This window comes from Oryza glaberrima, chromosome 3 (assembly GCF_000147395.1).
Source record: "Oryza glaberrima chromosome 3, OglaRS2, whole genome shotgun sequence".
NCBI classification, from domain to species: domain Eukaryota; kingdom Viridiplantae; phylum Streptophyta; class Magnoliopsida; order Poales; family Poaceae; genus Oryza; species Oryza glaberrima.
This window is the reverse complement of record NC_068328.1, coordinates 31,581,479-31,606,107: the sequence shown is the minus strand read 5'-3', so window position 1 is coordinate 31,606,107 and position 24,629 is coordinate 31,581,479. Positions and strand designations below refer to the sequence as shown.

At 45.3% G+C, this 24,629-nt stretch overlaps 5 protein-coding genes across 6 annotated transcripts; 3 read left to right on the top strand and 2 right to left on the bottom strand.

The window, feature by feature from the left end:
* Positions 1–400: 400 nt before the first annotated feature.
* On the top strand, positions 401–6,555 carry LOC127766506 (protein FAR1-RELATED SEQUENCE 4-like). Of its 2 annotated transcripts, none has more exons than XM_052291562.1 (8): positions 401–1,623; positions 2,327–2,404; positions 2,902–2,961; positions 3,207–5,268; positions 5,344–5,468; positions 5,608–5,679; positions 5,777–5,851; positions 6,137–6,555. In XM_052291562.1, exons 1-8 carry the CDS (start codon positions 610–612, stop codon positions 6,245–6,247), a joined length of 3,597 nt encoding a protein of 1,198 aa, XP_052147522.1. In that variant the 5' UTR covers positions 401–609; the 3' UTR covers positions 6,248–6,555. The 2 variants fall into 2 exon arrangements, with proteins under 2 accessions (XP_052147522.1, XP_052147521.1); XM_052291561.1 differs by having other exon boundaries at positions 403–1,623; positions 5,771–5,851.
* LOC127766509 (uncharacterized) lies at positions 6,524–9,609 on the bottom strand. Its single transcript, XM_052291568.1, has 6 exons — positions 9,178–9,609; positions 8,407–8,510; positions 8,102–8,212; positions 7,873–8,023; positions 7,058–7,332; positions 6,524–6,948 (listed from the first exon to the last, which is right to left on the bottom strand). The coding sequence occupies exons 1-6, from the start codon at positions 9,442–9,444 to the stop codon at positions 6,735–6,737; spliced, it is 1,122 nt and encodes a 373-aa protein (XP_052147528.1). The 5' UTR covers positions 9,445–9,609; the 3' UTR covers positions 6,524–6,734.
* Positions 9,610–11,511: 1,902 nt separating this feature from the next.
* Positions 11,512–13,903, top strand: LOC127768154 (uncharacterized). The gene is made up of 2 exons (XM_052293689.1): positions 11,512–11,897; positions 13,254–13,903. Exons 1-2 carry the CDS (start codon positions 11,684–11,686, stop codon positions 13,589–13,591), a joined length of 552 nt encoding a protein of 183 aa, XP_052149649.1. The 5' UTR covers positions 11,512–11,683; the 3' UTR covers positions 13,592–13,903.
* A 3,391-nt stretch (positions 13,904–17,294) lies between these two features.
* On the top strand, positions 17,295–20,655 carry LOC127767710 (protein JASON-like). The gene is made up of 7 exons (XM_052293141.1): positions 17,295–17,625; positions 17,730–17,790; positions 17,947–18,035; positions 18,595–18,800; positions 18,944–19,763; positions 19,843–19,925; positions 20,030–20,655. Exons 1-7 carry the CDS (start codon positions 17,503–17,505, stop codon positions 20,133–20,135), a joined length of 1,488 nt encoding a protein of 495 aa, XP_052149101.1. The 5' UTR covers positions 17,295–17,502; the 3' UTR covers positions 20,136–20,655.
* Positions 20,656–21,899: 1,244 nt separating this feature from the next.
* Positions 21,900–24,095, bottom strand: LOC127767711 (transcription factor JUNGBRUNNEN 1-like). Its single transcript, XM_052293142.1, has 3 exons — positions 23,641–24,095; positions 23,225–23,529; positions 21,900–22,635 (listed from the first exon to the last, which is right to left on the bottom strand). Exons 1-3 carry the CDS (start codon positions 23,891–23,893, stop codon positions 22,093–22,095), a joined length of 1,101 nt encoding a protein of 366 aa, XP_052149102.1. The 5' UTR covers positions 23,894–24,095; the 3' UTR covers positions 21,900–22,092.
* Positions 24,096–24,629: the final 534 nt, after the last annotated feature.

Below are 24,629 nucleotides of genomic sequence, written 5' to 3'. Positions count from 1 at the left end.
AAACCTTGAAACAACTTGAAAATTCAAATTTTAGCCGATAAGCATGAGTATAAACCTTGATCGGACAATTGCCATCCAGTTGTCCACTTGTACCACAGTATCACTAGCCCCAACCCACTGACGCTTGGGACCCGCACAAATCCGGCATCCTAATCCTTTTAAACCCACACCACTATGCCTCGGGACACGCGTCGCGCCCCCACTGGCACCACACTGTCGCCCACCTCCGGTCGCCGCCACGAGCCCCACCGCCGCCTATCTAAAACGTCACACTCACCGGCAAGTCCACCCCCACTGCCACGCGGGCCATACCCCCTGTGGGCCACCCCTGTCAGTCACAGAGCCCGTGTACCCGCATCTCGGAGTAGTAGATGCCTCTCGGTCTCCCTCGGATCCCCTCTCGCCCCGCACCCACACCCAGCTCCCCCCACACTCTCTCGCCTCCTCTCGCCGGCCGCCGCAGCCAAGGCAAGACGCCTCCTCCCCACACCCGATCTCCCCTCCCATCTCCGATCACTATATAATCCCCCCGCGCCGCCCGCTTGCCGCCCAAATCCCCGCGCCATTTCAAATCCCCCCCAACCCTAGCCTCGCCTCGCCCCCCCGCTCATGGCTGACCACGCCGCCGCGGACGCGGACCCCTCGCTCCGTCAGGGCGGGGACGCTGCTGATGCTGATGAGGAGGAGGAGGAGGAGGAGGAGGCAGCGCCTTCGTCGGCGGCGGGGGTGGGGGTGGGGGTGGGGGTGGAGGAGAGGTGCAGGGCGATGATGGAGGTGGTGAAGAAGGACGCGGTCGGGGGGAAGTGGAGGGTGTCGAAGCTGGTGGTGGAGCACAACCACGAGGTGGAGGTGGCGCCGTGCGGGGAGGGGGAGGGGGAGGTGGCCGCGGCGGTGCCGGTGATGGGGATGGAGTTCGAATCCGTGCACGCCGCCAAGGGGTTCTACTACGGATACGGCGAGAGGGTGGGGTTCAAGGCGCGCACGGGCTCCAATCGCCGATCGGTTGGTAATGGCGTCATGATCATGCAGAGGTTCCTCTGCTCCAGAGGAAATTACGCCAATCGGAGGAACAAGGCAAATGGTTTGGATGAGTTGAAAGAGGAGGAGGTGCAGGATGGTGCTGCAGGCAAGAGGAAGAGGGGCGCCAATAATAAGAGGAATCCCAACCCTGTGAAAAATAACTCAGAGGTGATTGAAGTGGAGAGCTCTGCGGAGAAGGGTGTCGGGACAGCAGTCCCAAATAACGGGCAAGAGGCGCGCAAGATGAGGGGTTCTAAGAAGGGTAGGACTAAAAAGGATGTTACAGAGAAGGATGAGAAGCCTGTTGTCGAATTGGAGGCCGAAAAGGAGGACGAGGTGGTGGCGCAAGATGGTGATGATGTTGAGGAGCAGAAAGGGGAAGGGGAGGAGGAAATGGAAGAGGAGGTACAAGTGGAAGTGCAGGAAAAGAGAGGGAGGGGAAGGCCGAGGAAAGCAGATGCCGAGGGCAATGCCCTGCAGGCACGTGTGCTGAGGGAACTCGGTTTGAGGGCATCACAGTACACTAATGAGGAGAGGAAGAAGATAGTTAGTAAGTACCTCTCAAAGCGACAGAGCAGACCTGTTTCGGCAAGGCCTGCCAAGGTAAAATATTTGGAGTTAGTTATTAGCTGTGACAAAGATGAATATAAATTACTGAGGGGGTAGATTTGAATGTATGTAGGCACCACTGAACACTGATAAGATGGAAAGTAAGAAGCTTGATACGTGACATTTTACTGGTCGTCATGTCTTTTAACATAGAAAGGGAAGGAAGTTATTTTTTTGTACTAGTCACACACTTAATAGAAGCTGCACAGGTAGCTATGCTTTATTTATGCAAATGAGCATATATATATGTCAAGAGTTCTGAACTCAATGTTGTCTCAAAATGATTAGCAGTCGCTCAACTGGATAGTGATCCAAATAGGAAAGCGGCAAAGCGCTGTAGCCCACAACTGGAAATCAGGAACAATATATAGCTTTGGATAGAAATATATGCTGTCATTTTTCTTGTAGTGATTGGAAGCTGACCATTGTGCCCAGGCAATATAAGATATTTATGTCGCTAGGTCATGCACACACATTTTCATACGTGATGCATGCAAGGTTAATCATATTTAAGGATTTCAGATAGTTTTTCAAATTTCAACAAAAGCATGTGAGGATATATACATTTGTGCTAGAAATGTCAACACATAAGCATGTGCTACAAGTGTTGAATTGTCTGGATATATACCAACAGTAGTTGGTACATGCACATCGGTTAACTAGTTTCACTTGGTAAGTATATGCTTGTCGTTTTCAGATCGCCTCACGTCAAGCTTTGGCTGAAAGACGAAAACGTGGTGATGGAGGTAGATTTCTGTCAAGCGAAGGACTGACGGTAACTTCCCTTCCATGTTACTAATGGATATTGCTGATGCTCTGTTTGTATTTTTTTTCCATTTTAGTACGTGATTAATTAGCCAATGAGAAGAGCCAAAATAGTACACATCTGGTATCTAGCAGTTAGTACCTCAGAAGCTAGAGGTCACACAACTCAGTTTACAACTCACTGCACTTGATATACTCACTTGCAAACTGGCATATAAATTTCCTTTTTTTTTTTGGAAAGAATGCACTATCACTTCATTTGTAGTTTGCACAGTTTGTGTTTGTTACTGAACTAGGAATTATTAGCAATACACAAATCTTTTATTGCATACCAATGTAATTGTTCACTTCTCTGGGGTTAATATCAAAACAAACTGTGTATTCTGTGACACTTCTTGGCATCAGCTGCACAAACTATACATTAATTCTGTATTGGTTCCACATAGATATTTCATTTATGCCATCTTGTTGTATTTTCTTGTATTCATGAATTGGCAACCACTGCAGCAACCTTCGGAAAGGCGCTCTAAACGTCTTGAAAAGCAAAATCTCAAAAAAGAAGATAAGGTAAGACCCACTTGTGAAATGATGTATGTTTATTTGAAAAGTTTTTTCTCTGCAATGCTGCATTGAAGCTAATTGTTTGTGTCCTCCGTCTTATTTTTGATTGGGTGACAAAAGGGAACAATGGCTTATACTTTAAACTTTACATTATTAATTCCAAATGAACCCCAAAAAAATTCCAAATGAACCACTTCTTTATATTCGATTCCTCATTGCTTTAACACATACAGTTGTTTTCTTTGGTCCAGGGTGAGAGTAAAGAAGATGAAATAATTGAAGGAGAACCAGATCCAGAAATGGAAGTAGTTGCTGGACCTGGAGGAGAACCAAAAGTTGGAATGGTTTTCCTGAATGAAGACAAGGCCTATGACTGCTATGTCACCTATGCTGGAACTGTGGGGTTCAGCGTCCGAAAAGGATGGTTGGAAAAAACAGCAACAAATACTACAAAATCTCGGGCATATGTCTGTTCTAAAGAGGGATTCCGCTCTAAAAGTGTCAGTACTGATCCCAAGAAGCCACGGCCAGAAACAAGAACTGGTTGTCTGGCACACATGACTATTAAAATCACTGTGAGTGGCAAATATGTAGTGACTGAGTATGTGGCTGATCATAATCATGATCTTGAAACTCCTTTGGTGGACATCCAGGTTCTGAGATCACATAAGTTATTAGCAAAGTTACAGCAGCCTCCAGATCCACCAAGAGTTGTTTTGATACCAAATGATTATAAAAATTATGTAAGGACAAGGCACACCAAAGATATGCAATTAGGTGATACCCAGGCAATTTATGAATATTTGCAGAGGAAGAAAGGTGAACATCCTTCTTTCTTTTATGCCATCCAAGTGGATGAAGATGACCAGTTGACAAATGTATTCTGGGCAGATGTTAAGTCGATTCTGGATTACCACTACTTTGGTGATGTACTGTGTGTTGACACAAGATATAGCACAAGTGATCATAGTAGGCCTCTATTGTTGTTTATTGGTGTTAACCATCATAAGCAGCCAGTCATATTTGGTGCAGCATTGGTTTATGATGAATCAGTTGAATCCTTCAAATGGTTGTTTGAAACTTTCAAATCTGCAATGAGTGGCAAGCAACCAAAAACAGTTATGATCGATCAATCTACAGCAATCAGTGAAGCAGTTGCTTCTGTTTGGCCAAGGACCACCCAGCGCTTTTCACTGATTCATTTATATAAAAATGCCACTAAGATATTAAGGGATGCCTTCCAAGTCTCGGAAACTTTTGCAGACGATTTTAGCAGGTGGTTGTATGGCTATGAGGAGGAGGGGGATTTCTTGTCAAGCTGGGAAATCCTCTCAGATAAGTACAATCTAAAGGACAATGAGTGGCTAGGTAAATTGTATGCAGATAGAGAAAGATGGGCTTTACCTTATGGACGTGATTCATTCTGTGCAGATATTGCAGCCGCACTCCGAAGTGATAATAACACTGATGCTATACTGGCAGATCTTCTAAAGAAAGAAATGGATTTCCCATCCTTCTTTAACAATTATGACAAACTTTTGGAGAACAAACGCCTAGCTGAACAACAAGCTGACTACCTTGGGGTTCAAATGGCACAGAGAGTAGCACCTCTGCGGATGCTTTGGCAAGCTGCTAATGCATATACTCCTACACTTTTTGAGATGTTCAGGTTGGAATTTGAACTGACCTTGACTTGCATGGCTTATTGCTGTGGTGAGATTGGACCAATATCTGAGTATGAGGTAACTGTCAAAAACAGGCCCCGTGACCATTTTGTTAGATTTGACTCATCAGAATGTATGGTTGTTTGTAGCTGTAAGAAATTTGAATTCACAGGTATTCCATGTTGCCATGTACTGAAAGTTCTTGAGGTAAGAAATATTAAAGAACTTCCACCACACTACATTTTGAAAAGATGGAGAAAGGATGCTCAGAGTGAATCTCCGAGGGAGAACTATGGTTTTGAAGCTGTAGATGAAGATCCCAGGTTCTTGTTGTCTAAACGATACAGCATGTTGTATCGAACGTTCTACAAAATTGCAGCAAAAGCTGCCGAAAATATTGAAGCTTATACATACATGGAGAGCCAATTTGATCAGTTTATAGAGCAAGTTGAACTTCTATTGCAAGCAAAGTTACATGATAAATCTTCATTGAACACTATACTGAAAGTTCAACAGCCAAATTTGTTTCCGAATGAAGCCAGCAACAGTGAAACTCGCAGAGTAAGTACTAAGAAAATTAAAAATGTAGATGCGCGTCGGCAGCAGCAAAGTCCTCTTCAATCAAATAAGAAGAAAAAGGGTAGACAAGGTTTGTTCTTCATCCAAGCTTCTTCAGAACTAGATTTTATATAGATCAAGGATTGATCTTATTAAAATGTTGTAGGTCTACCGGAGCCTGAGGAGGCTGAAGTTCCGCTTAGGGTTGATCCTCCTACAATATCAAATGACATTCCAAATCATCTGAGAACTCCAACCAGTCAATTTCTTGCAACAAGCCATATAATGCAGGTAACATTTATATTTGCTTTCTGCTTTCTCCAGTCCTAAACCCCAGTTTTGATGAACAGAGTGCAGACGGTGATAACTGTAGTTTGTAGTTGTACTCTGTATGACCCATGTACTGAATATTGTTGCTTCACATATACAGGCACCGTATATTGCACAGCAATTCGGACTTAGCTCTCTTCAGGGATTTCCTGGCATATCACCATTTGGGCAGGTAATTGGAGCATTGACTACATTGATGAATGGCTGAAGAGAAGTGTCAATTTTGTTCTTCTTATAACTTGCAAATTTGAACTCCAAAACAGTTGCAGGAACCAGCACCTGCTCCTCTCCAGCAACCTCATCTACAGCAACCACCCTTTCATAGCGGTCCACAAATCCCCCAGGTGATTGTTATAACTTACACCCATGTTCCCTTCCCAAGGGATTTCACTTTCACAGATTCCATTAGCAATTACTAGGCTAAGACTACAAGTGTTCGTTGAGTATACACATATTTCCCTTGAAGATTTTCATGTAGGTGTGTTATAGTTAAATCAACCTTTTGTTATCACTCTGTCCCATGATCTCATTTGATACTTTTCTTGTAGTGGAATTAACCTTTGTTTTTTGATCATATAAAATTGCTTAACAAAAATTAATAGTAGGTCGCATGCCGTGTTTTCGTGTAGGCCCCACCTCCGGACATCCAGTCATTGCAGTTTCTTAGCAGCAATCCTCAACTGGGTCACCAAGCCACGGATCAAAGCCAGTACACCATTCCAGTCTGGGATTTCCTGTGATGTACGCTGTGATATACTAGCATGTACCATAGTACTAGCAATCTAGCTGTAAATTATGTAATGGCAATAATGTAGAAACTAAATTATGCCAGCTTGAGCAGCTTGGCTATGTTAGTGGAACAATTGAGCGCGGCTAAGTCTCGGATTCAGCCTTGTGCGCAGGTCAAAAGAGTGCCATCAAGAATGTCAGCAGCTGGATACTCGAATGGACTTGTGTAGTCAAGTTGTAGTGTTGTACAGGATATGTCAAATGCAAGAGAAAGGAGAAAGCAAAACAAGGCTGAACTGAAGTTTATATTCCTCTGAAACGAACATTCTTTAAGCTTAGCAGAAACAAATCAGTCTACTGAGTACAAAATCAAAACACAATCCTTTCACGAGCAAGTGACAGGTTAACAAGAAGCGTATTTCTCACGGTGGTCGTCAGCTCCCAACAACCAAGCAACAGAGAACCGTGCAGGTTGTTGGATGAAATGCCATTGTTCAGTTAACCAAGTACGGCAAGGGATTTCTGATCAAGGTACAGTTGCCACTCATCGCCATTGCCTTCTTCTTGAAGCTGACGTCCACCTTCAGAGCAAACATTCTTTGGCCCGTTGTAGTTCAGTATGTCTGAGTTAGCATCTGCGCGCTTCCAATTGGAAGGGAGCTTCAGATAATTGTCATACAAGGCCAATGTTACTGCCAACCTAATTTGATCCCTGAAAAATGGAAAGTCCACAGACAAACAGTGCGCTATTTGAATGAGTTTGAGTGCATGGTGATCTGGCAATGGTGGATGTTGCCCAATACAGAATGTGAGTCACTGACCTTGGATTGGCTAGACTGAAAGCCCTGAACCACACCATGATAGAATCAATCAGGTCCTTCCGTAGTTTGCGTGGCTCCACCACAAGCACATCAAAATCAAGTAAGCATGCATCCTTGTCATAAGGTTCGGTATACACCAAATTTTTCGGAGCTGTTTTCTGAACGGCATTCAGAACATCTATACTAACATAGTCACCAATGCGCTTGGTACAATCTTCAACAGCAGCAATAGCATAAGTGCCTAAATCGATGCGACCAAGATCTTCAATTTTTCCCTGGGAGGAGATTGACGATTAACATAAGTTAACCCAAACATATGTATGGTTTTTGTATGTTTGAGTTGGATACACAACATTTCAATGCTCAAAAGCTTCTATGTCCTTCATCAAAGAACACAGCCATGGCAATATACTCAATTACTACTCACTTACATATGCAGGGTTTTGTTTCCTAATTGACTATTTGAAGCAACTGTTGCACCAGTCATGGAATCACAGATTTAGTTCCATACTCTTGACTTTTTTTATAAAATAAACTTCTGATAATGCTAGCCAAGCAAAGTGATGTCTTTGAAGAAACTTGGTAGATTTGTATTCAATGTATTCCACATAAAAATCAGAATTATGGTTCACTATCACAAGTTGAAATGATTGAAAAAGGTGAACAAGCCATTAGATCAGCAATTGCATGGAACTGTCCCTGGCACTAATGCTCGCATGATAGTCTATACGGGTTCAATCCTTCAACTATTAATTTTTTCAGAGAACTCAATGACAGGTTTGAGTAAATGATCACATATAGAGAAGTGTAAGTACCTTTACAATTGAGTCCGCTGAGATATAGACATATCTCTTTTGTGAGAATTGAGTCGTTCCAATAATGATGGGTGACAATTCATTGGGGAATGACCAAAAGAGGTTTCCTTCTGGAGTGGCAACGTTTAGCTTGTCCTCGATTTTCTTTTGACTGTAATGTAACGAAACAGGAATCAGGGTGCAACAATGCCCAGGATAAAAGTAGAGTTTTAGTTTTTTTCCCCCTCACCTAGCAACAGTAACATTCGAATCAGGCAGTACTGCTTTTAGCTTGTAGTAGGGCGATTTATCTGTGCCTCTTTCAGGTATTAAGAAATTGAAGGATATGTTATGGGGATCACTGTTAAACAAAGACAATTACATCAGAAAACAAAAACTTGAGAATGAAAACAGATTTCGTCATTAGTTCCATATCATTAACAGTGCAAATGAACACTGAATAATAATATCCAATAGCAACAGAGTTTATCCTTTTGCTATCACTATAGTTATTTGAAATATGCATTAGTTACAAATGCTGAAATCAAACAGAACCTTGAGCTGGATATGGTGGAATTTGTCAGGACAGCAAGAGTCCGAAGATCCAGACAGCTTATCCAAGAAAAGACATTAACGCTTCCAACCTCATCGGGCAAATCCTGCAAAAGGAACCATCAGTACATCAAGAAATTTGTCTTTTCCCCTAACTCTGACCAAAACAATACCGTCTCCTGAGATATCTAGCATGACACAGCAATCCCAGTTTAAGTCACGCTGCCACCAACTACTCCCTCCGTCCCCGAATATAACGGATTTTGACATTTTGTTTGCACTGTTTGACCACTCGTCTTATTCAAAAAATTTGTGTAAATATAAAAAATAAAAAATTATGCTTAAAGTACTTTGGATAATAAAGTAAGTCACAAATAAAATAAATAATAATTCTAAATTTTTTAATAAGACGAATAGTCAAACAGTGCAAGCAAATACCAAAATCTCTTATATTAGGGGGACGGAGGAAGTACCAAAAATGTCTTGTTCACACATTTCGCATTTCAATATCAAACCCAATTTTCACCTCCAGGATAAGGGGGAAAAAGGCATATTAAAAGAAAATATTCCATTACACCGTGAAAATGTAACAGCCTGAGCATGATAATGTAACTGGTGTATCACCATTCCAGAAATGGTACTCCCGGAGCTCAAACATGGCAAAAATTAATGGACAAAAGAGTAGAGCTATATGAAGCGAGAGTGAGAGAGGCAGTAGGGGGGGGGGGGGGTGAAGCGCAGCAGCGGCCGTTTCGTATCGTATCGTATCCATACCACCGGGTTGCGCGAGCGGTCGAAGGGGATCCAGTTCCGCTGGGGATCGGCGGGGTCGCGGAAGTGGGTGGCGGGGAGGAACTGGAGGCACCCGAGCACCACGATGGCGGCGATGGCCAGCTTCTGCACCGCCGGCCGCGCCCTGGGGGGCGGGTCGATGTCACCGTGGAGGACGCGCTGCCCGCGGGGAGGCTCCGCGCCTTCCCCCCTCACCGCCGCGGCCGCGGCCGCCGCGGGCCGGCGCTGGAGGCCGGGAGATGGGTCCATGGCAGGTCGAGGGCGGGTTCTAGCGTTGACTGGAGGGGAGGCGCGTGGCGGCGACGGCGGCGGAATGATCCGTGGTGGTGGTGGCGGTCGTCGTCGTGGGTTTCAAGCGGGGGTTTGGAGTTTTTGGAGACGATGGAGGTATCGGCCGGCGCGATCCTCTTTTTCCTCAATTGATTTTGGATTTTTTTTTTTTTACGGGTGTTTTGAGGATAGGGGGTCCACTTGCATAGAGATCGACGAGTGGTGATCTGGCAACGATGAAACTGTCTAAGGCTGTGTTTAGTTTCTTCCAAAGTTGTAAGTTTGGGTTTAAATTAGTACGATGTGACTAAAAAATTGTGTGTATGATGGGTTAATGTGATGAAAAAAGTTAAAAATTTGGATTCAAAGTTTGAATCCAAACACAGCCTAAGCCACGTCGAAGCCCAGGACCATTCACCATATAGCTATGGCGTATAGATATCTTATTTGTGTTTGATTTAAAATTTATATGTTACTAAATTATAGTAGTTTAAAATTTTTAAATTTTACCTAAAATAGAAACATTAGTCTAAAATATTATCAACGCAATCGTGGATATCCATGGCTTTACGAAGCCAGAAATTCTCAGCTAAAAAAAATCTTGAATTAGGAGTTGTGCCAAAAAGAGCCTTAGCGTGTCGAAAATCTACTCCCAAGTTCCACGCATGTTAACCAGGTTTTCAAGATTGGCAAGTGAGTTTCGAGCCCAATAGAGACATTCATATTTTTTGTTAATTCTGAACGAATTTCTACTATTTTCACATAAAACTGTTATCAGATGCATATTTCGAGCCGCCTCAAAATATTCGAAATTAACAGAATCCATTCAGATTTCGTCGAGATTGTGAAACCTCGATGTTAGCATAAGAGCATAGACATAAGAATGAATTGTCTATGAAATTTGTCATAGTAAAGGTGTGTAGAAAATTGAGCGATGAACTGGATAGCAGTATATATAATCCATGTCACATGGTATATTTACACGATATTTTCTAAATAAGAATGGCATATAACTAGCTCTATAATAGTAATATATGTCCTGGTCCCACATAGTGTTTTCTGATTCCGACCGGCCGATAGTGTTATTATTATATTCGTTTTTGTTTCCGATAAAAAAATTCGAATCGAAAAAAGTCTAAACAGACGGAAAGTAGCCATACCAGTTGCATCCCCTAGTCACAACAACACTTTGAGCTTATGATCTCACCATGAAGCTGCAGTAACAACATATCTCACTTTGACTGCTTGTTGTTATCGTTCTTTTATAAAAATTTCCTTTTTCATGTGTGATTTATATTGTGAAAAAGAACAATAAATTTTAAATGGATTTATGTCTCGTGTGATGTGTTATGCGGATACGTCTATTGCACGTGCACGATTAGAGGGTGTCTGGTTGATTGCTTCATTTTACTACGTCACATTTTAGTCATGCTACATTTTCTCAGGCATGTGTTTATTTCACTACCACAACTGTATCATAACACACTTTCTTACTATTGGGACTCATACATCACAATCTCGAATTTAGAGCTAACATGTCACACTTGTGACCAACTACTCCCTCCGAGCTGATAATATCAGCCGTTTCGAATAAGGGTAAGGTCAAACTTTAAAATAGTTGACTATAAATAATTTCTAAAAAAATACTTTAAGAAAATTATATGTTTGTTGATATTTCTATATATATTATAATAGAAAATAGTTGTTAAAGTTACTTTTTTTTTAAGATCGTGCTCTTGTCCAAAACGATAAATATTATCAACCCGGAGGAAGAATTTCTTAGCCATCCTCAAGCAAGCAAATCATAACTTATGTTATAGTCCCGAATAGGTTGAGGGTAACCAAGACATTGAGACTTGAGAGCATAAAAAACCACTCATTTTCCGCGGAATTCGGTGTGCTTTTTGCTTAAACCTTGGACCCTGTTACCTGTTTGGCTGACTTGGTCACACACAACTCACAACTGCGTTCGTCCAGGCCGGCTGCCGCCGAACCCACCACCATCCCACGATCCCATCCCATCTCATATCGTGTTCGGGCCCGTCTGCACTCTCCACTTCCACACTCCCATCCCACCTCCACCGACCGCGTCCGGTCCATCTCCACTCCCCCCACACTCCTACTCCTTTAACCTCCCCGCGCCGCCGCCTCCCCTCCGCCGAGACACCCAACTGTATACCAGCAGCAGCCATCCTCGCGCGCGCGCGCGGCGTCGGCGATGGCGGGCGGCTCAACCTCCTCCTCCTCGTCGTGGGGCCCCAGCCCGGCTCTGGTGACCGCGGTGGTGGCGCTGCTGGGGCTCGGCCTCGCCGCCTACATCGTCGGCCCGCAGCTCTACTGGCACGCCAGCGAGGCGCTCGGCCGCTCCACGGGGGCGTGTCCCGCGTGCGACTGCGACTGCGACGCCCGCCCGCTGCTCGCGCTCCCCGAAGGTCCGTGTCGGTGCTCACTCTCCTCCCAGATCTTGTTGACATGCGGGAGCTCATTCATCCAGCCATTACCCGCCCGCTGCTCGGATCCGATATCTCTATTCCTTTTTTTTTGTGCTTTCCTTCTTTTCTTTAGTCTTCAGAGCTTAGCATTGCGGCTTCTTGTAGTAGCTTTACATTTTGCTATTGACATGTCGCAAAGGAATTTAGTTTAGTTGATGATAGGTTGGCAACCAAGTAGCACGATATGAGCGTGTAGATTCGGAGATCTGTAGCTTCTCTATGTTGTTGAGTTTAGCGTTCCTTGTCTGAAAAAAAAATTGTGTTGGGCTTGTGATGGCTGAATTAGTGATTGTTTGGCAGAATCTGTTCCACTTAACTTTAAGATTTTGCTGAAAACTGAGGGAGAAAATAATTTTGGAGTTACTTAGGAGCTCAATTAGATTTTAGTGGTGGAAAGAAAGTTGGATGCTGGACAAGATTGAATTGAACATATAGCTCGTGGGTATGCTAAAAAAGGATACTACTTTGTTACTATGGGTGTTAGTTTGTTATACAAGATTGTTACTTAATGATCAAAGTGAGCCAATCCCTACCTGTTTCGTTGCTTCTGCTGTTGTAGTGTTATGTTTTACAAGCGTCAGATGGACTGCCGTTGCTTACAAAAGGAAATATTTTGTGATGTGTTTACCTTTTCTCCTACATCGATTCGGGCTATGATGAATGACAAGGAAGAATAGTTTTGTAGTGCTCTTTTAGGTTTCTCCTCTAACAAATGAAAGGTTTAATACTTTTATGAGTATTCTTGATGAAATAACAAATGTTTGAAACTCTTTAGCTGCTCATTCATAATATCTAGTAGTAGTATGAAATAACAAAGTCCAAAAAGAATTGGAGGCTTAACAGGCTGAGTTCGCTTGGGCTAGATGGGAACCAATCTTCTACACACGGAAAACGGAGCGGTCCATTAGCACGTTATTAATTAAGTATTAGCTTTTTTTTTAAAAAAAATGGGTCAATATGATTTTTTAAGCAACTTTCGTATAGAAACTTTTTTTTGCAAAAAACGCACCGTTTAGCAGTTTGAAAAACGTGCGTGCGGAAAACGAGGGAAGGAGATGGGAACTTGCTGTGCCAAACACAGCCTCATGAGAATTGTTTCAGTGACCTTAGCCTCTATCGTAGCAACTCTAATTCTTCCCTGAATCATTATCTTGACAATGAACATTGTTACCTCATTTGATCTAAGCTCGCAATAAACATGACAATCACCTTTTGAAATTTATCTTTTATAGACATGTTTTGCAGTTGTTTAGGGGCTGCAGTTTCACTGATTGTGGTTACTTTTGATATTTGCAGACTGTTCCAAACAATTCAAGGATGTTAAGAGCCGTGCGTCTGGTGAAGAAACAGAGAAGAGTTTCACGGAGCTACTCATAGAAGAACTGAAGCAGAGAGAAGAAGAGGCAACACAAGCTCAGCAGCAAGCAGATGTAAAATTGCTGGAGGCGAAAAAATTAGCTTCACAATATCAAAAGGAGGCTGACAAATGCAGTTCAGGTATGGATACATGTGAAGAAGCCCGGGAAAAATCATCAGAAGCATTGGTTGAACAAAGGAAACTGACTGCTTTGTGGGAAGAAAGAGCTCGTGAACTAGGATGGAAACCTGGGAATAACAAACCACACCAGATGTAGTAACGAGCCCTAGCGGGATCGCGAGCAGCTCAAGCCACAGAGATCTAATTCCACACATGCTCCTCAAAGATATAGTAAAGTGACCGAGGTAACAAAGGTGCGACCTTACCTCCGTTTTGCGCTGCTTCACAAGCTTTTGTCCATAGTTGATTTATATTCAGATTGTAGTATACGTCCATAGCTGTTTGTGAGCATATGTTAAAATGATCATAGGATCAGAATGCTGCTCATCCACCTGTATCTGTATGTCTTGAAGGGAATATTGGTTGTTGTGTATGATGATGGTAATAAAGGAATTGTAGTCCAAGTGCATCTATTTCTGTTAGATTGAGTTAGGATTAGCTGCAGCTAGCTAGTAATTGAAACAAGCAATCATATCTGAAGACTGAATTTGAACCTTCGCCTCACATTCTAGATGATGGAGGGTTCAGACTTCAGAGGCACGAACTATACCTTTGAACCTTTGGCATTTGAGATTCCAGAGGAGCAAATGAAATTTCTTGTGTTTTGTGATTGTGAGAGTACTAGGCAGGCAGTATATGGGCCGGAAACCCCTCTACAGCTAGTATGGCCCAACTGCAGATAGTATATGGACCGGCTCTAGTTTTAATCTACGTGGTGGGTGAGTCAGCGTGAGATTCACATGGGCCCCACATGTCAGCGTGCCAAGTCATCATCCCTACCTCTTTCCCCTTCTCTCCCTTCCTCCACGTCATCATCCCTATCCAGCGGTAAGTGGCAAAGCCGGCCGGCGGGTGGGGGAAGAGGTCGCCGGAGCGACGTGGGAAAGGAGGACGTCCGGCGGCCGGCGACGTGGCGGCGAGCGAAGAGGCGGCGGGGGCGGCGGCTGCGGCTGCGACGAGGGCGGAGCGGGGGAGGAGCAGCGCGGCGCGGCGCGCGGGCGGGGGAGGAGCAGCGCGGCACGCGGGCGGGGGAGGAGCGGCGCGGCGCGGCGTGCAGACGAGGGAGGAGCGGCGGCGGCGACGCATGTCGACGGCACGGCGGCGGCTCCGAGCAGGGATAGGGTCGCCGTCGCCGTCCGTCCTCTTCTCCTCCACGGCGGCGGCGTGAGCGCGAGACTCTCGGCGCGGCGGTGCTCATGGTCTCCTCGTCGGCGCCAAGGACGGGGCGACCACGGCGGCCTCAGTCCGAAGCGGAGAGGCTGGGGCAGAGTGGAGGCCGCCGCCGCCGCCTTGCTCCCCCCCTCCGCCGCCTACGCCTTGCTCCCGGTCGCCGGACTCCACCCGCTCCCACCGCCTCATCCTCGGAACCCACACCTCCGACGAGAAGCCCAACCACCTCTTGCCCGCTCAGGCTCCGCTCCGCTTCCTCCATGCGTCGGCCACCACCGCCTCCACGGGGACCTCGCCGTGGGCGGCGGCCATCGTCGACCTCGCCGCTCCTCGCCCTGCCACCGAACGCCTTATCCATTACCGCTACCGTCGTCGCCGCCGCCGCCGCAGCAGCGAGAACGGTGCCAGCCGTGCAGGCACGCGCGGCCGAGCTCGGCCTCGACCGCCGTCCGCAATGGGCTCGTCGAGCTCTACCTCGCACACGGCGAGCTCGCCTCCGCGTGGGCGCTCGTTTCTTGTACGGCCATGGTGACAAGCCACGCGAGGCACGGGTTCTTGGACGAGGCTGTGGTGCTTTTCTTCGCCATGGCGGATGATAGTGGCGTGTGCATCGACATCGTCGCCGCCGCCGCCGTCGCGTTCTCGGCGTGCACGCAAATTGGAGACCTTGCGCTGGGTCGGGAGGCGCACCGGCGCGTCGCGGAAAGGAAGGTTGCTCTGGGTTTCGTCGCGTGGAACGCGCTGGTTGACATGTACACGAAGTGCGGCGACGCGGCGGCGGCGCACCGGTGCTTCAGGAGGGATGCCCGTGCAGACCAGCTTGTTGAAGATGTTGAAATAGATGTTGAGGAGGTACCAGACGAGGATCATGGCTCCGAGCTGCATCGTCCGCGAAACGCCGCCGGCGACGGCGCTGCCGTCCGCCTTCCCGCCACCTTCCGCCGGTGGCGAGGCCGCCGCGGCCGTCGCCACCGCCATCTTCCTCGTCGCGGCGCCGCTGTTCCACAGAAGTGGGGGCGCGAGCAGCATGCGCCCGCCGCGAATGCCGAGCGGCAGCACGCCGGCGACCGTGCATCGATTGAGAGACGACGGAGTCGTCGTCATCGGGGAAGAAGAACACGAGGCGACATGCCGCCGCCGCGGGGAGGCCACCCAGGCTCTAGAAGTCGCCGCCACCACGGCCTACATCTCGCCACGCCGCGTTCCACAACCACGCGTCCACGGTTTCTTGGTCGCAACAATGGCGTCGCCTCACCGGACCAAATCAAATCAATCGATCGAACGCCGCCCTGGACTCTCGGAACGCGCGCGCGGTGGCAGGAGGACGAGACGCCATCTGCTACTTGTGGAGGAGGAGGGGTGCCTGCGGCTGCGGCGCGAGTGGGCGGCGAGGCGAGGGCGGGAGTGACCGGCAAAGCTGGTCTGCCGGCCTACCCAGTCCAGAGAGAAGAGTGGGGGAGGGGGAGAGAGAGAGAGAGAGGGGGAGGAGGAAAGGAGAGGAAGAAGGGAGAGGCTGCCTTGCCGACGTGGCATCCTGACATCTGACATGTGGGATCAACGTGGGTCCCATGCTGATTCAGCCGCCACGTCGGATAAACCGATGTCAAAACCGTCTAGAGACTTAGTTTGCACGGTTTTATAAGTTGGGGGATATATTGTATCCGGTTTTGCGGTGTACTTTTTCCATTTGCAAAAGATAATCATCCAATCTTGGGGCAAATTTAAACTGTAGTACCTTTCCTGCACCCTTGTCGAAATTTTCAGGTCAATTCCAACGCAATTCTAGAATGAACTGCTGCATATTCCTAGATGGAAAAAGACTAGTACTAGTAGAGTTTTTTTTTTTTTTGGAAAGGAAGTACTAGTAGAGTTTGACACTAGTCCAAACAAAGGCATTTATCTGCTGAAACCTGAAAAAGTGTACTTTCTTCGTCTCAAAAAAAAAGTCAGGGAACCCTGAGTTTCTGTGTCCAACTTTAACGGTCCGTCTTATATAAAATTTTTTTATAATTCATATTTTCATTGTTGTTAGATGATAAAACATGATTAATATTTTATGCGTGACTTGTATTTTTGATTTTTTTTATAATTTTTTAAATAAAACGGACGGTCAAACGTTGGGCACGGAAACCAAAGTTTGTCTTTTTTTTTTTTTTTACGGAGGGAGTAGTCAGTCTGTGATTGGGACCCAAGCAAGCATACAGAGAGCAATAAAAGTATAAAACACCATACAAGAAGTAAAAAGAACAAAAAAAAAATTCCAATCAAACTAAATTTCATCTTGAGATTTCGCAACTCGCGCTGATACTTTTGAGAACATCTAGAACCTTCCACACACAGTTCATTCCCAATTATTTCCCCCTATATCGTATTTGAGCCACTATATTGGCAAAATTAACACCAATCATAATTTCATAATAATCCATTTCACAAGCAACACTTTATTACCCCCTAAAATCGCTCCCATCCAGTGAGAGAGAGAGAAAAAAAAAAGAGAGATAAAGTGATAAACCCCATCTTGTGTTAATCATTCATTTCCAATTTTAAAGAAAAAGCCCCTGAAAAAGGCTCACGCGGTCGTCGCAAACTCCGCAGGCCTCGTTTTTCTTTTCCCTCGCCGCCGCCTCCTCCGCCTCGATTTTAAATTTCAAATCCCCACCACCTCCTCCTGCTTAAACCTTCGCCTCCTCCTCCTGCCTGCCACTTGGGGCGCAGCTGCTGCTCCTCCTCCTCCTCGAGGCGGATGAAAGCTTCGCCCCGCGCCCACGGCTCGGCTTCTCGGGGGAGGGCGGCGGCGGCGGCGGCGGCGGCTGCATCGCGGTGAGGAGGAGGGGGAGGATGATGGGGTGGCTGCTCGGCTGCTTCCGGGTGGCCGGGTACAGCGGCGAGGGGCGACGCGAACGTGAACGCGACCAGCTGGTTTCGTCTCCCTCCGTTTCGCCGCCGGTGGACGCTCCCAAGGTATGCGGCGGCGGCGGGGAAGCTGTTGGTGGGGGGTGTGTTGCGGGGTGCTTCGATTTCGGATTTTGGGTTGATTGTTTGTGTTGTGTTTCGTGGTGAGGCAGGTCGGGGAGAGGAAGAGGCCGCCGTCCAAGAACGCGCTCTCCGCTGTATTCTTGCGAGAAGGTACATTTCTGGAGAGTTTTTTTTTCCCTTTTTGCGCCTCTCTTTGAACTTATTATCGCGATCATTTCTGGATTGTGATGTAGCAATTTTGTCATTTATTCGTGCTGATCTTTTTTCTTTTTTTGGGTTTGTTTGGATTTTTTTTGTTGGGTGAAGATGAGGGATCGAGGGTTGAGCATAGTACGAGCTTGGGAGCGAACGGGATCACTGAGAGGACGAAGGTGGATCAGGAGCACAAGAACGAGGTATTCCCATTCCGCATTCCGATTCACCGCTAATTTCTTCCCATTATTTATCATGAGTAGTTCTTCGCCCTTTTGAAAATCTCACTCAAGTATCATGCCACTTGAGCCAGAATTTGGATGACTGACAACTAGTATCCCCACTGTGATTCGTAGTCAACCAAGGACCTTTTGATCGGTTAACTATATTATATTCGTCATTTTTCTATAAAACAACAATGATGAAGGAGCATTGTTCTCTAGGCGGTAGATACTTACATGTTACTCTAACCTCAAAAAGAACTAATATATCCCTTGACCCTTGTGGCTGTTGTTTATCTGTTAGAATTGTGCGACCAGTTGTGTTTCTAAATTGGAATAACAACCTGTTCCATTGGTCTTGAATGTACGATGCTGTTCATAGGTCATACCCAACCTATCTACATGAGAATTTGAATTTGTTGCTGTACATTAGGCAATACAGATTACAGAGTGGAGGTGTAATAACGATTTTTTTATCTGTTATTCCTTTTCCAGTAGGTTTGATTTTGGTAGAGAGACTGACTTTCACCGGTGTCAACAGGTCCGTTTGCTCATACACCGTGATGCATTGGTGGAAGCTACAAATGAAATCATAAAAGGGACAGAAAATACTGACCAAAGTCAAACACATTTGACATGTCTTCCTGCCATTTCTGATGACTTACAATTCATGGAAGGGCTGAAGGCTGAGGCTTGCCAAACTCCATCAGGGTCTCATCAGAGCTCCATTTTACCTGATGCTATGAGGTATGCCAACCTTGTGCTATTCGCTACTAATGCCAATGCCTTCATCCTTTTACCAACTTCTGATGAGGCTGGTGGCTTCCTTTTTGCTGCAATGACTGAATAGATTAATTTAATATTTCGATGGTTCTGCTTAACTATGACAGTTCTTCTTGGAAAGAGTGCGATGCATCAAACCAGAATGATTCTGAAGCTGTGTGCAAGAGCATAGAAGTTGAGGTTGTGGGCAATGATGACAGTGCAATCAACTGTGGGAACAAGTTAACCGCCTTAGATTCACCGTCTTTCACATGTAGGGATGATATCAACCTGGTTGAATCCAAATCTTCACCCATTTCAACTCCTTCAGAAGCGACTGCTGAGATACAGACACCAGCTACAACTCATGCACCTGACCAGGAAGAGCTGAGAAATGAGAACAATACTAGGACTTGTTCAGAGCATACATATGAAGCTGTGAGTTCTGTTGAGGCCTCTGGAAGCTGTGAAAAATTGAGACTAGAATCCTGTCAGCCCAATATATCAGATGAGGATTTCAAGTATGCAAAGAATGACAGTTTGGTTTCTGTTGAACTTTCAATATCTAATGAATGTTCCCTATTCCAGAGTTCTGAGGGTTCAGTATCATCCTGTAATAAGAGAAGAGAGAATTCAAGCACAGAATCTGTGGAGAAATGTCTTAAAAGTGAGCCGCTAGTTCATTCCAGCAGAAAGAAGGTGCTCAAAGGAAATGATTCTGAGGTTGAATTCCCAAGCTTGTCACAGTGGTTAAAGCCTCCAAATCCAAAGGTGTTCAGGGATGAGCCCTTGACAAGTGACAGATCTCATTCTGCTAAGAGTTCAGAAGAAGATAGGCCTATTATTGGATTGGTCGCTGCTCACTGGAGAGACACAGAACCAGATACTTTCACTCCTAAATGGTGGGATGGAAATGGCATTCCCAACTCAACAAACAAATACAAAGAAGTAAAGTCTGCTTCTGCTTCTCTTACTTTCTCATATGTACATATAAAAATACCTTATCTATAGTTTGTTACATAATTAGGATCAAAAGGTGAGTTGGCACGCAACACCATTCGAGGAGAGGCTTGAGAAGGCTTTATCTGATGAGAAATTGCTTTCACAAAGGTTCGAATTTCCTTTCGTTTTATATTAAATTACATGGTGATCGTACTATTTTATCCACATGGTTGTGTGGTGCGATTTTCTTTCTCATTTGATGATTTTGGCAGAAAATGCTCTAGTGGAAACACATCTCAGCTTTCTGGGCTGGAAGGAGAGGAAAATGATACTGCCGCATCTACTTCTAACTACCTATGTGTCGCTGCTATTACATGATATATTCATCCACCAAGAGGTACTTAAGCTTCTGGTATGGTATGGTTTTCCGCTGCCATCTTCCTAATTGGTGTGTTTTGCACAGTCCTGCTTCCCTCTGCTGTCCTCCAGCAGGTACTAGCCTACTAGGTAGTCCCCAGAAATGATGTTTCTGTCAATTTCTTTGTATTAAGACAATTGTATTTTAAGAAAAATCAGCATTGCTGATTTCAAATATAGCTGAGGTGTGACATTCTGAACTATGCTGCTACTGCTGAATCATATTTCTCTCCTTTTGCAGTGGTTCTTTTTAGTGTAAATTGCGGGGTGGTTTCTGATATTTCCTGTTATATATTCATGTTTTATTCCAGCTGATTATTTGTCATATGCGGCACATCATAGATAAATGAACACACATACCTGTTTGTCTTCAGAATAGATGCAAACAGAATCAAACAACTTTTTTATCCTGCTGTGTACTACTCCCTCCATTTCAAAATATTTGACACCGTTGACTTTTTAGTACGTGTTTGACCATTTGTCTTATTCAAAAAATTTAAGTAATTATTTATTCTTTTCATATCATTTGATTCATTGTTAAATATACTTTCATGTACACATAGTTTTACATATTTCACAAATTTTTTTGAATAAGACGAACGGTCAAACATGTGTTAGAAAATCAACGGTGTCAAACATTTTGAAACGGAGGGAGTATATTCGATGGTGCCTTTGCTCAATACAAATTTGTCTTTTTACCATTGTGTCACCAATTCTGTTGGTTCTGTTTTGGACTGTTTCTAGTCTATCACTGCTAGCTCAAACCATTTTATTAACTTTACATCTAAACACAACTCTAGTTTCCTTGGTCAGAGAAGCCACAAATTCTGGTTGTCCGCTTCCATGGTTATCCTAACACATTAAATATCACACATAAATATTTCGTATGGCTGGATGTTTTCTGTTCATGTGGTATGGCTCTTAGTGCCATTTTAGCTTCAAGATGGTGATATAATTTTCCGGGAAGTCACATTCAGCATCCAGAATGGTTGTACACATCTTTTTCGCACAACTGTTCATAGAGGTGACCTGAAAAGGATTTCTTATGGAATTTTTTACAGTTTCACCCCCTGTCACTCATCAGGTGATTCAGATACATTGAATTGAATCACCTGGACACCAGCTTGATAGTAATCCAGTTGATCCCCTCTAGGGTGCTGGAAGAGTCAAATTAGGAGTCAGCACAAGAAATTCTGAAAATGATCCATGATTTGTTTATGTGCAATTCTACAACTTATAACAACATTTTGTCCACTGATGACAAATCTTTACACCAGATCAAATGTCTACGTCGCACGCAAGTTGCAGATGGTTATGTCTGCGCATACGTGTGCAGCTTTGAATGACTTGTGTGAATTTAATCAAATCTCAGTGACAAAGCACTTATGTTATTACCTTTGAATTGATTCTTGAGTATGTTACCAGAGTTACAGCTATTCTCCTTAGCCAACTTTTATTTAACCATTGACAGTAGTTGCCTATGTACACCTGAGTGAGATGGGTAAGTTACAAAGGGAGTTGCACATTGCTGTTGCAATAACATCATTCGTCATGATCACCCCAAAAAATGATTCATTAAGTACTAAGAGATATTACCTCCATCTCAAAATCTAAGAGATATTATCTATGAATTGTATAGCCAATATCACTTATATTTTGAAACAGGTGTAGTATGCATATAGCCAGCAGTTCATCACAGACACAAGAACACAAGTAACAATCAGGTATCTTGTATGACAGTTCACATCCCATCTGGAGTGTATATATTAGATCAGAAAACAAAAGTACAAGACTAATAGTGATAGCAGCCTCTGCAGCATGGGCCCTACATGTCAGCCTCTCACACAAAGGGGGCACTGTTCTTGTCGGCGAATTCTGCATATCTAGCATCTATTTTCTGAAACCCTGTTCCTACTGATCAATATCTACAGTCATAGAATCCTGTTGGACTTGGATCAGCCACCTCCATCATCCTCGCAATCTCTTCCAAGTACCCATCCTTGTAGAAATCCGCGGCGGCGGCGGGGAAGCCATGGTCGTTCTGATGGAAGGCGATCGTCATCGCCGGCGAGCTCAGAGGCTTCTGCTCCGGCTCCGGCTTCGGCTCCGGCGGCGCCATTTGTAGGGAGCCCCATTGACTATGAAGCTTGTGGTGGCTGTGGCTGTGATGGATGCCGTCGTTGAAGAAGTAGCCGCCGTTGCAGCTCATCGTGCTCATCATCTGATGACGGCCGCCGTGCTGCTGCTGCTGGGAGATGGCCGGAGTCAGGCCGCAGTTCATGAACTCGTCGCCGCCGCCGTCCGACTCGAAGCTGCCGGTGTTGGAGCTCGAGTCCCCCGGCGGTGGGGCCTTGACGGTCACCGTCGCCGGCGCCGGCGCCGGCGGCCTCCAGGCCTGCTGCTGCTGCTGCTTCCTGTAGGTGATGCTTCTCTTGAAGATTCTGCAGATGGTCCAGACCTCCTGCATTTTTTTCAGTCAGAAGTGCACAAGTTAGAGGTCAATGCTATTAGGAGGCTGTACTCTTATCGGTTAGAAATGGCAATCGGTAGAATACTAGAAACACGTCAGAACGTGAGAGGATGTCCAGTACTCCTTTAAAACGTGGGAATTTCAGTAGGACTTTCACATGGATTAGTTCAATTTTTGTAGAATTTTCGCAAAATTTCTTCGTTCAAAAGGAGGCCTGTAATCTCGAAAGAACTGCTGAACTTAGCTTGAAAAAAAATATTAAGACGATTTGGTGATGTAAAGTATTGCAGATGATATTGTACTCCACACTATCAAATTGTACGTAGTTGTGATCTGTCACAGATGAGGAGAACCGGATATGGATATGGTGTGTTTGGTTGCTCGTATCCCTCTAGCCTGACCCATCTCTCTCGTCCAGATTGAGTCTGGGTAATTCTCCATCTCTCTCGTCCAGGCTGAGTTTGGGTAATTCTCCCATTACGAATGCACTTCATACGTACATGGGATCGAGTACACGAGGCCTTGACGACGATGGAGAAGGAGAACGAACAAGCATGAGAGCATGGGAGTGCGTGCTTACAGCTTCTTGCATGCACGGGGAGGCGTCGGCGGCGGCGATCGCCGGCGGGAGGCGGAACTCGTGCATCATCCAGTCGGTCTTGGTGCCCTTGCCGGCGCTGCCGCGGTAGTAGACGAGCGACTTCTTCAGCCCGATCGACTCGCCGGAGTTGCTGTTGACGGCGGCGGAGTAGATCGGCCGGTCGATCCCCGTCGCCTTCCAGAACCCGGATCCCGTCACCCTGTTGGGCCTGATGCTGTTCCTGTACTTCCTCCCTCTCAGGCAGAAGAAGTACCACTCCTTCTCTCCACCTACCGTGCTCGCCTCTGCACAAAATCATTCCATTCATTCAAACACAAACACAGAATTTAGCTCAATTATTTTGAAAATGATTTGTGTTTGAGGTTATTTGTCAAATTAATTGGGGATGCACTTACTGGGGAGATCCCATGGATCGTGCTTGTAGATGTCCATCTCCTTGATGATCTCTATACTGAGAGACTTCCTCGCCACCTTCCGCTGGAGGTAGAACGTGACGAGCTCCTCGTCGGTCGGGTGGAACCTGAACCCCGGGAGCACCACGTCCCCGTCTTCTTCCTCGTCTCCGGCGAGCACCACCTCGCCGACGTCGCTCTTGATCTTCTGATCCATGGCCGCCTGATCCCTTGCAAACTCCTTGCTGGTCACCATCTCCACGATCGATTATAATTGAACCTATGTGTTTTCTTGTGTTCTTGCTCCAACAATTATCTATGAAGATATCTTCTCTGATGCAATCTTGTAATGGTTGTAAATGGAGCTCTAGCTAGCTCTCTTGAGATATTGGCCTTTCTTTGCAAGGAGCAAAGCTAGCTATATATATATATGAGTGTGAAGGAGTCCATGGAGCAATTAAAAGGGTATTCTTCTATGGCTTTATAAATGCATGAGAGCTTGGTCCAAGTCATGCACTGATCGATCGATGGGGTTTGAATCCTCTTGCTGTCTTGACGAATCTTCAGAGCAACATCATGCCTTTTAATTTGTACAAAGCTAAGCTATAGTTTGTTACTATACGCTATCCTTTTATGCCTTTTAATTTGTCTGCGAGAAAAAGCAGCTCAAAGTTGTACTTGCATCTAGCTAATTAAGCTACATGTCACCTCAACAGTGGCCATCCGCTGGTGCCTGACTGCCTGGTGATCATGCCACGTCCATGTCGTTGGGTGTAAGGGTGCCAAGAAATCAAAGAGCCGATCGATGATATCTCTTCTTTTGACTGAGATACTGTTCAGGGGAAAGGAGTTTTTTCCCCCTAAAAAGACAAGGGATTTGCTAGTTTTCAGGCGGCTAAAAAATTGTAATTTTAGTCGTATTTTAACCGCAATTTTGTTGTTGGTTTTATTTTAATTTTACATAATTTGAATTTTTTGCATGTAACTTTGTA